The sequence below is a fragment of the Crinia signifera genome, chromosome 6, assembly GCF_055691185.1.
Source record: "Crinia signifera chromosome 6, ASM5569118v1, whole genome shotgun sequence".
In the NCBI taxonomy this organism is placed as follows: Eukaryota; Metazoa; Chordata; class Amphibia; order Anura; family Myobatrachidae; genus Crinia; species Crinia signifera.
In genome coordinates this window covers 95,755,857-95,772,978 of record NC_139222.1, presented here as the reverse complement: position 1 = coordinate 95,772,978, position 17,122 = coordinate 95,755,857, and the positions used below count along the sequence as shown (strand labels likewise).

Here is a 17,122-nt window from a genome sequence, read left to right as displayed (position 1 = left end):
TTTGTATCTAATTCCGCAGCCACATGGAAGTGGCAGTGAAATTCCATGCAAGTAAAATGCAAAAGCAGCAGCAAGTGCATTAGGAGATAGACGTTTCCTGCATGCATCTCGAGATCCGGGTGCTGCATCTGGCAGTATTGGATCAACACATACTTGCCTACCTGACCCTCTCCTTCAGGGAAAAAATGTTCTGTTCCTGGACTTCTCTGGTAATGTATGATTGTGGTGAAACACCTTTCTTATAAAATTACCTAGCTCACCACAGGTGATGGCAATCATACATTACCAGGGAAGTCCAGGAACAGAGCATTTTCTCCCTCATGGAGAGGGTCAGGTAGGCAAGTATGAATCACCATCACAAGTCTTGCAACTCCCAATAATAGCAGACCGCATCTCAGACTGGCCATAGGATCCGGACAGCTGAATACAAGAAGCCTGCGTCCAGCAACACATACAATGGGCCAGGCAGACACACATACAAAATGCAGGTGAAACGTCCCTATTTTGAAGAACAATGCCAGTTGTCACCCCCCAAATAACAAGGAGAGGGAGCTGTAAGAGACATCAAATGACCTGTTGTACAAATGCGCAGGACAGTTCTTGCCCCTGCACCCACCAACAATCATCAGATTTTTAAGAATCCATTAGGTTTGCGTACAAATTCTACAACAACAACTTTCAGTAGAGAATACAAACTGGTATCTTACACAGCACGTAATGAAATATCACAGAGATCTCTGAATACACCAGAATGATGGACGGCCTTCCCTTGTGCTTGGCTGCCCCCAGCATGCGAAGGACTGCAATTGCAGTTTGGTATTTTAATAAAACTACAAATAATCCTGAATTAGCCCTTAAACGTCTTATTCCTGTAACAGTAGACCTGTTATTGCATGCTGAAAGAGAAAAAATCTTTATTCTACTAAATCAATGGCCAAACCCATCTGTATCTGCATAAGATTGCCACTAGGGTCACTAACTGACGCTCATTTCTGATCAGCTAAAGCAGTGTTTTTCAACCACTGTGCCGTGGCACACTAGTGTGCCTTGAGCTGTTCTCAAGTGTGCCCCCAGATCTAGAGATGCCTAACCCAGTTTACAGCCACCACCAGTTCAACTGTTATTTCCTGGTCTCTTCTTTTCATGTAAAGGGCCAATGTATTTTATTTGTGATACCTGTGGGGACCAGTGTGATTGTTTGTTGTATGGGAGCCAATAGGTTTTTTTTTTCCTGTGGGAGCCAATGTGTTTTGCCCTGTGGGGATCTCATGGTGTGCCTTGGCAATTTTAAAATCTTATTTAGTGTGCCGCAAGGTAAAAAGGTTGAAAATCGCCGAGCTAAAGGAAATAAGTAAAACGATTCACCTATATTAGGTTCAATTATTCAAATATTATTTAGTTGTGTAACATTTCCCCAAACAGATAATATGCATCACTGATATTAGACACTAATTTAGTTAATTTTGTAATTATATCACACTGTGGTCACGTATCAATAGCCTAAAGATTTCACGGTACTTATGTAGTAACTGGGTTGCCGATTTTGAAATCGGGTCCATCGCATCGCATCGCAGCCGACCATATCGCATGCGATGCGATGCGATGGACCCGATTTTTCCATAGGATTCAATGTTAAAATGGACTGAGTCCATTTTAACATGGAATTCAATGGGAAAAGGGGTCCTTTTCATACCCCTACTATCCAAGTGGGCATGGAGTTGGATATAAACCTGTGGCGAGCGTAGCGAGCCACCGAGCCCGAAGCGTAGCGAGCCCTGCGAGGGGACACAGAATACCGTTCGCTCGCCACGCTTCGGGCTCGGTGGCTCACTACCCTCACCACAGGTTTATATCCAACTCCATGCCCACTTGGATAGTAGGGGTATGAAAAGGATCCCTTTTTCCCATTGAATTCCATGTTAAAATGGACTCAGTCCATTTTAACATTGAATCCTATGGAAAAATCGGGTCATCGCATCGCATCGCATGCGATATGGTCGTATGCGTTGCGATGCGATGCGATATCGCATCGCATCTGATTGTATGCCTTAAGTTAAGGCATACAATTAAAAAATCGGCAGCCTAGTTACTACATAAGTACCGATTTCACATTAATACAATTGTAATACCCAACCCTTTAAGTACTTAGGTTATTGATCAACAAAAAAATCCCTTTTTATTAAAGTAGGTGTGTTATTTTTTGTTCTTTTTAATGTGTTACATTACATTTTTACTGGCAAGGATGTGGTAAATTATCAATGTTAAAAATACTGCAGGATGTTGTGTGTGGTCAGATTACTATACACCTGCGTACTCTGCTGTGCCAATAATCAGGTAAAATGTGTTTTCTTACAAATACCGATGTTCAATGAAGCAACTAAAAAAGCTGCTGTGGAACTGTATCTCTCAATAAGATTTGCTATCTTAATGGTGCCCACAAACAGTGAAATTGTAGCATGCTATTCAATCTTTTAGTTCAAATGGCATTGGGTCTAGTTCCAAACCACTGTGCTTATTTACCCCTGCAATGCACGCTCCCATGTAGTCAATATCACAAGACAAAATAGTATGTGCATGCAGGTATTATTGTACTACATCGCATGCTTCTGTACTACATACTGTTGTAATGTACTCAAAATCTGGTGTAGTTCAAATCCCATGTAGTTCCAATAGCAGGAGACATATTGGCCCTTATTCTGATCGGTGCGGCCGGATCCGAATATGCGGCCAGCACCATGCGTCCTAAACCCCGCCTTCCATACGGATCGCCAACTCCGTCCGTACGCGGTAAGAAGCTGTCCGAACGGACCGCACGTGTATTTCTCATGAATACACCCCCTCCATCTCAGGGAACCTCCCCCATCATTCGATGGTCGCAGAACATCGAATGCAGGGCCGAGTGGTCCGCCAGCTCCCGCAACCTCAGACCACACGGGCATTTCTCTGTGCAAAAGCAGGGATCTGGGCGGGCAGCTGACATCCGTCAATGTCATATGTCCGCCCCCTACACGTGCGTCACGGCCGCATTACCATACGTACGCCCAGCATTTTCATGGGAACGCCCATGAAACGCGGGGTGTAAACATATGGTAATGTGCCCAAACAGCCCTTCACACCCCTCTCCACCCCCTGTTCGTAGTGTACACATTTCATGCGGAATGTTGCCGTGCGTCCGGCTCGCATATGCGCAGAGACGCCTCTGCACATGTGCAGACACAAAACATCGGCGGCACGAACGCACGCGGATATTACCGCACCAACCAGAATAAGGGCCATAGTGTGGTATATTGTGAATTAGGAGAGATGTGGTGTGGCATAATAGGAATAAGGAGCAATACAGTGTGGAGTAATGTAAATAAGGAGCAATACGGTGCTGCATAATGTGATTAAGAAGATATACTGTGTGACCTTGGGCCTTATTCTAGTTCGCTCTTTCTAAAACAATCCTTCTTAGATGGACAAAACCATGTGCACTGCAGGGGGGGGCAGATGTAAAATGTGCAGAGAGAATTAGATTTTGTTATTTTGTTTCTGTGCAGGGAAAATACTGGCTGCTTTATTTTTACACTGCAATATAGATCTCACTTTGAAGTAAAACCCTACCCAAATTTAATTCTCTCTGCACAAGTAACATCTGCCCCACCTGCAGTGCACATGGTTTTGTCCATCTAAGAAGGATTTTGTCAGAAAGAATGAACTAGAATAAGGCCCCTAATGAGAATAGAGGGATATGGTGGCAGGCAATGTGAATAAGGAGTCATACAATGCATTCCCAATCCATCCCTGGGCATAAAATGAATAAGGAATGATACAATGCCATTTTTATGTGAATAATTGGTGATACAGTGTGGTGTAATTTGAATAAGGAGTGATACAGTGCAGTGAATTGTGAATAAGGGGGATATGGTTTAAGGAATGTGAATACAAGGTGATATAGGCCCTTATTCTGATCGGTGCGGCCGGATCCGATTATGCGGCCAGGACCGTGCGTGCGAAACCCCGCCTTCCATACGGATCGCCAACTCCGTCCGTACGCGGTAAGAAGCTGGCCGAACGGACCGCACATGTATTTTTCACGGAATACGCCTCCTCCATCTCAGGGAACCTCCCCCATCATTCGATGGTCGCAGTGGTCGAGTGGTCCACCAGCTCCCGCAACCTCAGACCACACGGACATTTCTCCGTGCAAAAGCAGGGATCTGGGCGGGCAGCTGACATCCGGCGATGTCATATGTCCGCCCCCTACACGTGCGTCACGGCCGCATTACCATACGTACGCCCAGCGTTTGCATGGGAACGCCCATGAAACGCGGGGCGTATGCATATGGTAATGAGCCCAAATAGCCCTTCACGCCCCTCTCCACCCCCTGTTCGGAGTGTTCACATATCATGCGGGATTTGGCCGTACGCCCCGCTCGCACATGCGCAGAGACGCCTCTGCACATGCGCAGACACAAAACATCGGCGGCCCGAACGCACGCGGATATATCCGCACCGACCAGAATAAGGGCCATAGTGTGGTGTAATGTGAATAAGGGGCAATACAGGGGTGGTCTAATGTGAATAAATAAGGGGTGATACATTGTGGTGGTATGTGAATAAGGGAGGATTCAGTGTGATTTCATTTGAATAATTGCTGTTCCTCTTTTATACAGTGAATGAATTGATACCGGCGCTTTAGAGCTGTAGTCCTTTAGAGATTTTGTTTCCAATAATAGTCCAGTACCCAGAAACTTCAATGGATATGGTGATTACGGATGTAATAATCCTCCAGATATAAAATAGAACAGAAACAAAATATAGTGCATAACGTTTTGGACAACAAATTTAATGGGGGTTTTGCACTTACAATTGGTAGAAGTTTAAAAGCACACGTCAAAAGTCCCGGGGCACAGCAGGAGGGATGGGGTCAGTCACAAAGGCTGATCAGCTCCGGACACTGAAACAGCCTGAACTCGTCCACCCACACGATTCCCAAAGTCCAGCACGGGTCACAGTCACAACAGTAGAATGGCAAGGCACGCTAAACGCGTTTCAGATCCTCATTGATCCTTCATCAGTAGCGTGCTCTTGCCTTGCCATTTCACGTTTAAATAACGCTGCAGATTATCTGTCCGAGTGGCGCTTCCGCCTTTACCCGGAGACAAGATGGGTACTGGACTATTATTGGAAACAAAATCTCTAAAGGACTACCTCTCTAAAGCGCCGGTATCAATTCATTCACTGTGTACTGTCCTATTGTTTATGTAAGGTGGTTTGAGAATAACACCTTGAATTGAAATAGGCTGCTGGAGAGCACTGTGTGCACACCCACCACAGTTAACCTTCTTTGTTCCTCTTTTATGAAAAAATAAAATTTAAATCTCTAAATATATAATGTACATAACACAAAGACCCTCAGTGCACTATTAACTATATAAAAGTTAAAATCTATAAGCAGCTACTCCTGTGGGATCCAGAAAAATATCTATGTAGTAAACATAGAACAAGATATGAATGTGCTCATAGTGGGTGAGATGTACTAAGCGATAAAATAGAGAGTGATAAACCACCAACCAATCAGCTCCTGTCTGACATTTTTCAAACCCAGCCTGTGACATAACAGTTACAAGCCGATTGGCTGGTGATTTTTCACCCTCCATTTTATCACTTTTCAAGCTTAGTACATCTGGCCCAGTATATCAATTAAAATCTAGACTGATATGATTAACAGTGAGCATTATGCATACTTTTGGAGCTTATATCTATATATAGGGTCTGTCCAGAAACTAGTAATGAGGCTAAGGCTCAGACCAGTATGTTATTAGCCAAATTCGTCCCCGCCCCTGATGGTCGGGGTTTGTGCATGCAATTACACACAGCCTAGCAAACAGGTCAGAATCAGGCCCTAAATCCAAGAAAAACAATTCATTGAACTTTCAGAAACAGTACATAGAGTTAGTCTGGTACGCCTCCTGAAAGGCATTAACCGGAAACCTTAAGTGCCCTTGTCGCGGATGCTTCCGATTTGTCTATAGTCTGAAAACTGTATCCTTCCAGTCCGTGTTTATGAAGAGAACAAAATTAAGTCAGCTGGGGACAGATCTGGATTGTAGGGTAGTTGAGGTAGCAATGTCATGTTGTGCTTGGCCAAAGACGCTAACTTTCTGCGATGTGTGACTTGGCGCATTGGCATGATGGAGGACCCAGGTAGTGACAATCTCCTTGTGGAGACGGAGGACCCTGTTTCTCAAGCATTTGTGCTCTCCCATGTAAAATGTACCGTTGACAGTTTGGCCAGTAGGTATAAATTCCTTGATCTGTGATTTGCTCATTCTGTGCTTTTTGTGGCAAGGTGAAGATGGTTTGTGTGTGTACTTCTCTGCAATTTGCCTTTTGGTCTCCGGATCATACTCAAAGATCCAAGTTTTGTTACCTGGTTTCACTCTGTCAAAAAAATGTGCTCACTTTGCACACGCTCCAAAAGTCAAAACCTTGGGAACCAATCGGGCACACACCTTTCGCATCACTAATTCTGTTATCACAATCTTTTGCACAGTAGTTTTTGGAAGTTCCAACCTTTTTGCTACCATTCTAACACTCAAACGATGGTCACTGTTCAAAACATTGCACAATTTGTCCACATTTTACTCATATCGGCTAGTCGAAGGTCGTCCATAGCGTGGTTTGTCCTTAACGTCTTCTCTGCCCTCCTAGAAAATTTAAACTGGGGGTAAACTTGTGGCTTGGACAAGCGTTCATCCCCAAAGGCTTCTTGATGCATGGCATGGTATCCATGTGGGTACCTTTGGAGAGAAAACATACTCACCGGATGTCTTCAGGGCTTCTCTGGGACCCCTGCACTGCTGAAACCAAGCTCCAGTCTTCTGTTTACTTCTGGGGCTCCGCCCCCCCCAACCGGGACTTAGGGCCGCCCACCTGCCAATCATGCTCCGGCATCGGGAAATCCCAGACCATAATTGGCTGGTGGGCGGGCCTAAGTCCCGGTCAGGGGGCGGAGCCCAAGAAGTAAACAGAAGACCGGAACTTGGTTTCAGCAGTGCAGGGGTCCCGGAGAAGCCGTCCGGTGATTATGTTTTCTCTCCACAGGTACCCACATGGATATTACTGGACAAGGGGACCGATGCTTCGTGGCAACATAGGTGAGTATTGCATGAATGGGCTCTGTGTGTAATAAAGTTTTACTGTAAGTGTGTGTATTTATTTAACTATTTGTTCTACTGTGGAACTACAAGTCCCAGCAGGCCCTTTATTGCCCCGCATGCTGGGACTTGTGGTTCTTCAAGTCCCTGCATGTGGTGCAGGCGTGCTGGGACTCATAGTTCCACAGCAATACACAATAGTTTTTCTATTTTGTTACACAATTATCAGCTTGATGCCCATCGCCCAGGGGCATCGAGGACAGCCCCGGGCTTCAGCATGGGCATATAAGTTCTGGAGGGGGGGACCCCTTCTTTGGGGGGTCCCCACTTCCCCAGGACTCCTGCCCATGCTGACTGGTCAGAGGGATAAATCCTTTGGCCGGGGGGACTTGTATAAAAAGTCTCCCCCCCGGCTGTGGCATTAGCCTGCTGGCTGGTTGGGCCCGGTGCTGGTTCTTGAAATACGGGGGACCCCTACTCATTTTGTCCTCCGTATGTTGGGAACCAGGACCGGTCCTTGAGCCCGGTGCTGGTTTTAGGAAATCCTGGGGACCCCTATTTGTTTTGCCCCATGATTTTATGAAACCAGGACCCCACGTAGTTTTTTTATAAATTTTATAAATTTTAGTATTAACACTTTTTTTTTTTACACCAGAACCATGCACAGATCGCAATGATCTGTGCATGTCTTTGACAAATTCGCCCATCAGAACCTGGTCTGAAAAAAGTGAGATTTTTAGACACCTCAAAAATGCGATTTCCGTTTGTGCATGCCATTAAATAAGCGATTTGTATACTTTTCTATGTGAAAACATCTGGATGCGATAAAAATGCAAATTTTTACCAGCAAGTGTGAGTTATCGCTTAAAATGTGTGATTTACAGGACTTAGTGCACCCTATTAAATTGGCGATTTTGTCAAAAAATGCGATAACGCCATTTTGTTGCCTAATTATCGCCGAGGTAAAAAAGAACACTTTGTTTACACCTCAATCCATATACTTCAAAGGATCACAGGCATCTGCAGCTGACGTGAATATGTAGCTGAGACACCCCTCCATCCATCCCGCCCTACAGTGCCATCATGCACCTGTTCCCCGTTCATGAAAGAAATCTGTCTCATTACTTTCCGGACAGACCCTGTATACAAAAGGCTAAGTAAAGCAATGTATGCAAGAACACTGATATGTTTCAAACTTGCTGTATATGAAGAGAGGGAGCTGTGAAGAAGAGATTGGAAATAGGAGGAGATAGGGACAAGGGGTGGGGTGGGTAGTTTGTGGGCTAAAAACTGTCACAGCTCAAAGTAAAAGCAAAGACTTTCACTGCTCAAAGTGAAAGTACATTACAGAAGCCGTCATTTTGACAGGCTTTTAACTAGTGTGAAATAATACTGTTGGTGGTGTAGTCCCCTAACAGGAGTCCAGTCTACCATCACAAAATGTAACACCATCTGGAATATAGCCCAGCACCAAAGATACCAAAGATAATCTTAAAGTAATATTTCAATATTTATATTAAAACACGTAGAATACAAAAACTTCTCATAAAGCATTTTAGTATGGAATTGTGGTTTACCCAAGTCTTTATGGAATAGCCCACTGAAAGTCTGGTGTAGAGTCTGTCTTGCTAAACAAACAGGACCAACCAACGCATTTCATTCATGGCCAAACTTCCTCAGGGATACTTATATCTTATATAAAGGAAATGTCAGTGACACTATAGATGTTCAGTAATTGCTATGTCTGACAGCCACTTGTTCATTATATGTCACTGAATAAGGTGAAACAGCAGCCACCCATTGGATGGTTTAAAACCAACTCTTTATTATGTAGTAACACTAAAGCAAAGGCAAACTTCCCTGGAGTCCTTGTAATTAACAACTAAAGTACTAACTGTAAAAAAATAATTCATTTACATTTTTATTTGAGTTAAAAACAACATTTTTGTTCATGTAAGTTATATAGCCATACATACAGTACTGTAATATTCTGGTTGGGAAGGGAGTCTGCAATCCTATACGTATATAAGGTGCCGAAGTATGTAAATGCTAGTGTGAGATGACCGATGCAAAATGTGAAACACCCGCTTTACTTATCTGAGCACTGTACAGATCCGCCGGATGCTGTGTTCACTCTACAATCGGTCCAACATTGACTGCTCAAGTAAGTCCTGGATAGAGCAGATTGAACTGTAAATATGGCCAGTGTGGCAGGGGTACCGCCAAAGAGATCTTAGCCGCATGCACAAGCACACCCATGACATGCCATTTTAAGATTTAAGACTGTGAGCTTGGTAAATATGAGTTCATAGTGACAAGATGGGGTGAGTACCTCATGAACTGCATGGATTCTGGGCATGGAAACTCTGCCGTACTACTATTCAGATCAAATTAACTGGTCATTTCCTGTAAGACTCTACAGTATAAGATTGCACTGTAAAGAAATACAGACAATTATATTATGGTTCTGTGGGTTCATTATCTGCCCACCAAGGAGAACAATGTATGTTCCCTATGAAACAGATGGTGTCTTACTTTCTGAACTGCAAGTTACTTGCATCATCTTTTTGTCTTTGTAGACACTGGACATTACAGATGGAGTGGAAGTCAGTAAAGGTGAGAAAACAGTGGTCACAGCTGTGGTAGAACCTCCACCACAGAAAGGAAAGGAGAACCTGAAGGAGAAGAAAGTATCAGCGGAAAAGCTAACCAAACAAGAAAGTCGAGATAGTCCGGAGGCAACTGCTTCTATACAGTTCCAGGCTCCAGATGCACTTCTGGTGCAGAATGGAGGGGAGTCATCAAAAGACGCCCAGCTGAAGAAAGTTGAGAAGAGACAGTCTTTGGGAAGCTTTTTCAAAGCCATTGTAAGTTGACTCCAAGTTTTATAAAGAAGATCAAGTAGAGTTAACTTGCCTTGAAGTGAGAGGGAGGGATAGCAATTCTGCTTTAAATCGGGGTGGAGAAAATAATTTTAAGACTTCAGTCACATGATCATAATCAGATCAGATGCAAACTGAGACTGTTAGTGCAACTAACTTGTCATCAAAATCCTACTATCTATCGTGGGCTGCATCTTGGGAGCCCTGCGGATTCATAAGACTGTTTCTGCGGATTGACAGAAATGATATCGTCACCCTGGCACATGCGCCTGAATGGTGAAACAAAAGCGCTCAGTGTGCAATAGCCACTAAGAGATCCAGGACAATGGAGACCCATCTTCTTTTTTAAATTAAAGACAACTGCTATTATTAGATGTACTTTGTTCTTAAGAAGGGAATTCTTAAATTCATAAATGCTGTTTGAAAAACAAAATGGCTGGCAGGTTGTTTGTTGCAGGGTTGCCCACCAAATCTCACTCTACTTGGTGCACAGTTCAATAATGTCAGCCTTATATCTACTTGGCTCATTAGTATTAGTGGTGGTAGAGTATCTCTACCATATCACTAATAGTACAGTAGTACAACTATCTGTAGTGATATGATGAAGATCCGTTACTTCCAATACAATTAATGAGCAAAGCCAGACATCAGAGAGATAGTCTCTGATAGTATTAAATCTGGGCACCAAGGAGTGACTGAGTTTGCCTCTGGCATGTCCACCTCCAATAAATCCACATAATAGGCAGTTTTAAGATTAAGTGAATATACAAACATTGGATTAAGAACAACATTCTTTGTCACAGTAACAAAATCCACAGCTGCTCATTTTTTCTTGGTTACAACTTCAAGAAAGACAACCTTGAAAATGGAATAAAGAACAATGAGGGGACTGATAGAGAGGATTTGTCAATGAAGACAATTCATGAGCACAATGCAGACCGAAAATGGTAACCCATCCCTGGCCCATCATACAATACCAACTCTATGGCAGTAGTTCCTTTATAGGATCACCCTTGAAACATAAATATACAATTTATCAGTGTTATACAAGGGGATTTAGTCATTAGGTGGTCGTTAACAACATTAACATTCATAATGTCAACACAACAGTGTCAACAGTTATTAAAGTTAGTCTGCAGGCCATGTTGAACCTGATGTAGCCATCAGGAAAAGTTAAGCAATTCAGAGTTGGATGGCCCACAGGGCACAGGGGGAAACCCCCGGTGAGCTCCACTGCTTGTGGGCTCAACTTCTCTTGGGACTATGGTCTATTTTCTACAGTGCATTGCCATTATGAATCTGGTACATTATCATGCATGCACTAGAAGTATTCATGCACTTACTAATAGTTACAGTAGCCCAACCTTTGTGGCAGCTGGACACAACCCCTTTGGAGACTGGCCACACAACTAAACAAGGGCCCCTATATTTTCTGCACTGGGCCCTTAATCCCTAAGTCCAACACTGAAGTCATTGCTGGGCTACCAGGGAAAATATGTTGACATTCTATCAGAAAGCACATGGATGTCGACATAGTCAGTATGACCATGATGGCATTTTTACCTGGATGAATACACTTGGCCTGGGACAGGTGATTATTTTTGGACACATTGTCATCTGTCCACTATGGGACAATAAAACATAAGCACCACAGTTGTGCCTTCTTATTTTCTCAGAACAACATTTGGTGAACTTTTAATGAGAAAAAAATATTCGGCTGAGACCCAAAAACACAGATTCACCAAAACTGTACAGTGAAACAATTTCATATACAGGAATTATCGCAATAGAACAATGCTTACTCAAGTGAAACCGATCAAGATCCAGCCAAACAAAATGTCATCCAGCTGACGAGAGCATTTCCACTGCAGAGTATTCCTGTGCAGTATGACTTCCCAAACCCAGAATGTGGGAGGGGCCTATTTATGGAGTGCTGAAAGTAGCATAAGACAAAAATATTAGCAACATTTTAAAATTATTTTCTGGGAGCATAGCGTAGACAATGCCTGAGGGTAACACACCCGTTGCCCCCCCCCCCCCCATCAAATATGGCTTCTCTTGTGTTGCGCCCTCTTTCCACTGCTTGCCTTAGCTGGCAGGCTGTATGGGTAACACCCTCTCTACGTGTGACTTGACATCATATGCAAGAGCCACACACCCAGCATATCAATATGAAGTAAAAGCCAGAAGGTTCCCTTGAAAAGCTAATTTTTCATGTCATAAGCCAGTGGTTCCCAAACTGGGGTACTAGTACCCCTGGGGGTACTCTGCAGACCAGTTGGGGGTACTTGAAAATAATATTGGTAATGGCGGACGATGAAAACGTCTTTTGATGGCTGAAGAAGACCCATTGCCATGGAGACACACCATGTTGTGTCATATGCCTGACCAGCAATCCACTGGGAGCTTCCATGCTGCCCTCAGACATCAGCAGTTATCTGCCCAGCACTGACAAAGGTGGAGGAAGCAGCGGCATTAATCCTACCGGTGTTAGCAGGAATCCTGGAGATAATACACAACCAGTGTCTAGACACAGAAGGGCATGATTCCTGGCTGTATACTACTCCTCCGCTCCTCCTTAATATAAGGATATGCATAAGGATCTGCATACCGCTAAGTACTGTCCATATTTCAAATTTAGAGGAGGGGGTACTTATCAATGAAAAGTCCAATCAAGGGGTACGGGAGAGAAAAAAGGTTGGGAACCACTGTCATAAGCCGACAACCCTATGTTTTTGGAAATACAGCAGGGGAAGTTAGCAATTAATAATTAGGAACAAAAAATGTCCATTCAATATATAAAACAAAATAAAAATTGTTATGTACATTTGGTCAGGGACACAAGTTTCCAAGGGCAACACAGGAAAGTCCTCAAAATCGGAAACCTTTAGCAACTACTGTATGTAATTAGCTTTATTTGTAAGTATTATAGGTATTATACCTGTTCACTTATTACTGTATGTTGTTTGTCACTTACCTATCCGTGACCTCCTGAGTTTCTAATTCCCCCTTAACTCTTCTATATACTGACATTACTAGCATGTGATTTACTAATATTAATATTGCATTTCTGCCTAAATACTATATACTTCCCTGGCCACTTGACTGTGGCATGCAATGTGCCCTTTTTGGCCAAAGATCATGAGAGGAAATCAGGCCTCTGGCAGCAGCTCAGGGTACAATAATAACATTTTACTAGCCCTGTAGTTGTAAAGATCCCCATACACTTATATGACATGGCTCTTTTTCACATGATTTCGACCCACTGGGCCGATAAATCATGTGAGAAGTGCCATATCGTATGCGTCTCACCTCCGGATCCGATGCGTAGTCCCATGTGGATCAGATCCAAAGATTGCCATGGCTGCCACAAGTATATGACGTATCCTGTGGCAGTCAATGGTATTGTATATAATACATCATATGCAAAGGGTGTGTATACGGTGCATCGTATGCGATTTTGCTGGCGGCTCCCCAGCAAGTTGTTAGCGGGGTATCGCAATGCGAGGTATGCATGCGATACCTCGAAGTAGTGTGTGGGGGCCTTAACTGTAAAGTAAAAATCACGGAAAATTAAAGTTAGATTCTGGATGATCTGTCCCCCTTAGAATCATTTGCTATAATTAAATAAAATAAACACTTTTACTATACTTGCCTACCCTCCTGGAATGGCTAGGATGCTCCCAAAAATCGGTCCCCCTCCTGGCCCCCTCTAAAGATGGACAAGTTCCTCACAATTCCCACAGTATGGGCAGTATTCAATGTGATTATTCTCCGTGCATGGCAAGCGTTTTTTTTCGCTCGCCATGCACTCGCCGTGTTTTTGCTGAGATTCTCCATGTTTGGAGATTCTCCGTCACGGCACTTTATACACTATTCAATGTGACTGATACTCGCCGCCCCTCGCGGCGAGTATCAGCCAATCCGGCGTATGATGACGCCGCAGGGAGCCCGAGGACGGTGGCAGGAAGGGAGATGGAAGTCTCCCTGCCTGCCCCAGAACGTATGTGGGGGGGAGGTGGGCTCCCCGGGAGCCAGGCAGCACAGGCTGCCCCCCGGGAGAGCCAACAGGGGGCCGGGTATTCACTGCACCCGATCGTGCATATGTAATGATCGGGTGCAGTGAATATATGAATATCTAATGAGCGGCTCAGCTCCCGGCCCCCTGCTGGCTGCTCTGTGTAATAAAAAAAATATATATATATTTTTTTTTTATTAAATATATATTCATGTGCTATAAGCACATGAATAAAAATAGCATGCCCTTTCACAGATTAAAATTCCTGATTTTTTTACACCAAAATTAAAACAAAAAACCTTTTATTGTAAAAGTTCATATTCCACTTCTCCATGAAAAGATGGAGAATTGCTACACGGAGAGACACGGCGAAAATCACTTAGAAAGACGGCGAGAAGTGCGCGTTGAATAGGGTTGCTCGCTTTTTGAGAGCAAAAGTCTCCGTCCAACGTGAGAAAAGCACAAACTCGCCATAAAACACGGAGAATTTTTCTCATTGAATACTGCCCTATGCCACAAACCCTCCCCTTACTCGCTGAAGGGGTCAGTGGGGACCAGATGACGCAATTCATGCTGAATAATGTTATCATGGCCCCACCCCGCATTGTTCAGTGACTGTAATACCAGCATTTGCAACAGGTGGCATGGCCACTATGACGTGATTGCAATGACCATGCCCCCAGCACAGCTGCCTTTCAGTGAGCCCCACCCCCTATCACTTAACGCCTGTCCGCCAACCTCCTGTTTCTTTGAGCTGGCAACCATGACTATTAGCCCCTGCATGTAGTATTCTTCTCTGATCTCACCATTGGTTATGCTTCTTGGGTCAAGTGTGGAGCCTAAATATTATTATGGACTCTTCATCAGGAAAATGGTAGAAAGTTAATCCCCAGACTTTGGTGCTGGACTTCTAATGAAGTGTTAATTTATGTTATTGACCTGGTGATGATCAGTGAGTCCCTGTCCTCCCTAGTGATATCATTGTGCCCTCTCATTCATTCATTTCAGGGGCCAAAGCGCATGTGTGATGCTGAAGTCCAGACTGACCCGGTCTCCGTCTATCCTGCTGAGAAAGCCAAGTAAATGAGGAAACTCCAGGACATGAGCGTTTATGGGCGGATACCACAAATGTATATTTCAGGTGTAATTTGTACAGAGATATTTCAATCCATTCCTCTGCAACACAATGGGGGTGAGCCACAAATCTCCAAGCCCACATCGTGGAAGACTCCCATTACTTTTTGTTCTAGTGAGATCTACAGGACAAGTCTTATCTTCCAATGGTCTTTTTAGCAGCATATAAATTAAGAACTTACAGCAGGTGTGAGAATGATGTAAAGCATGTTATGATTAATGAATGCAACAGAATGGTAGATACCAACCGATATTTGTAGACCTCCCCTACTGTCCATCACAAAAAAACAGTTCATTTACTAAAGGTTCTAAAAATGAAAAGTGGGGATGTCGCCCATAACAACCAATTAGATTGTTTATCATTTTCTATGATACAATAGAGAAATAATAGACAGAATCTGAGTGGTTGCTATGGGCCCCACTTTCATTTTTAAAAGCTTTAGTATCTTTACCCCAGTGGCGGAACTTGTAGGTGGTGAGCCCAGGTGCAAAAATATAATTTGGGCCCCCCTCCTCAACCCCAAGCCAAGTTCACAATATGTGACAGGGAGAGGCAGAGGGTGACAGAGAGAGGTAGGGGAGGCAGAGTGTGACATGGAAACACAATGAGTGACAGGAACAGTGGGCCCCTTAGTCCTCAGGGGCCCCTATGCACTGCACCTGCTGCACCAATGTTTGTTCCACCTCTGCTTTACCCCCTTTCTGTCATTTTTTCCATTAAAGTTTATAAAATTGTGCCCCAGTTAATAAATGGCATTGTTGGCGTTCTGCAACCCATTCATCATCTTCCTGCAGCACACAGTGGCACGGAGATAAGGCATGAAGAGGTTGGCTAGTGCTGTGCTTTCCATCCTGTGCTTGGCTGACCTATCTGTCTATCAGCATCTACATGATTGAATGATTAATGCAGTTGTTGTTTGACAAATGAAAGCAGCTACAAGTATATTTGCTATGCAATTACAGGGGCAAACATTCATATAACAGTTTAATAAATGTATTATGCTGAAATTGTAAAATGTCATTCTGTGTGCGAAACTGAACAAATAGAGGCTAGTCTGGGGTTCTTACGCAAAGCTGGCTTTCTCTCTTTTGTCATGGGGGTTTGTGGGTGCTCAGAAACCCCCCCTGTGTGCACTACTGACATTGCTCCTAGATGAGGACAGCAAGTCTTGACTGACCTGCATAAGTTCAGTTTTGAGCAAAGCGCTTTAATCTAAATTGATCAAACTGTCCAATGAAAAAGTTGCCTTACATTTTAAAGGAAGTGTCAGCATGTTACAATGGTCGTTGAATGAAACAGAATGTTGAGGGTTAAAATTATGCAGAAGCTTATATGCAATATATACAACATCATTTTTATCTTAAAGCTTTATATGATTTCTAGAAACAGTTCTATAAAATAGCAGTATAGGCTGGCATTAGTACATGCTATATTACTGTACAAAATATCAAACGCCATTTTTATAAGTAAATTCATTACTTATTCTAATATAAGTTGCAGTTGTTTACATACATAATGAACACTAACAACCTTATATTGGATAATTGCCTGCTTTTGACGTAACCACACATTTTACCTTTTTGTTTATTAAATGGCTGTATTTTCCTTGATGTAATCCAAATGATGTTCAAACCTCGGTTTATTACAGAATTTCAATAATGTTTTATTGGTGTACAGCGGTTAAATAAAGTTATTGTATTCCTAACATTGCTGTCAGTTTCTTAAGTGTGTTCCATGAAACCTGTATGCAGCATTTATTACATTGAGCAATAATATTTTAATCTATAGCTGTGTGCACACTATTTGATTCGTGGCACCTCCAATATTGTTAATTGTATCGGAGGTGCTCCTCCCCCCACGCTGAACATGCGATCATTGACGATCTAGTTGAAATTGACTGCGTGTTCAGAAGACAGCGGAGTTGTTAAAGACCCGCAGGAGCGTG

The 17,122-nt window shown here is 43.3% G+C and overlaps 1 protein-coding gene and 1 long non-coding RNA gene across 15 annotated transcripts in view; both read left to right on the top strand.

The window, feature by feature from the left end:
* Window positions 1-16,882, top strand: part of BCAS1 (brain enriched myelin associated protein 1) — an 80,054-nt gene extending 63,172 nt beyond the window's left edge. For 13 of the 14 annotated variants that reach the window (XM_083146520.1, XM_083146521.1, XM_083146518.1 and 10 more), the window contains 2 exons: window positions 9,722-10,009; window positions 15,051-16,882. In XM_083146520.1, coding sequence (XP_083002646.1) covers window positions 9,722-10,009; window positions 15,051-15,125 — 363 coding nt within the window. In that variant the 3' untranslated portion in view covers window positions 15,126-16,882. The remainder of the gene's footprint in view (window positions 1-9,721; window positions 10,010-15,050) is intronic. The other variant, XM_083146523.1, reaches the window with a different exon arrangement.
* LOC146007835 (uncharacterized) lies at window positions 1,965-4,651 on the top strand. Its single transcript, XR_014444412.1, has 2 exons — window positions 1,965-3,937; window positions 4,517-4,651. It is a non-coding gene; the product is annotated as an uncharacterized LOC146007835 (long non-coding RNA).
* Window positions 16,883-17,122: the final 240 nt, after the last annotated feature.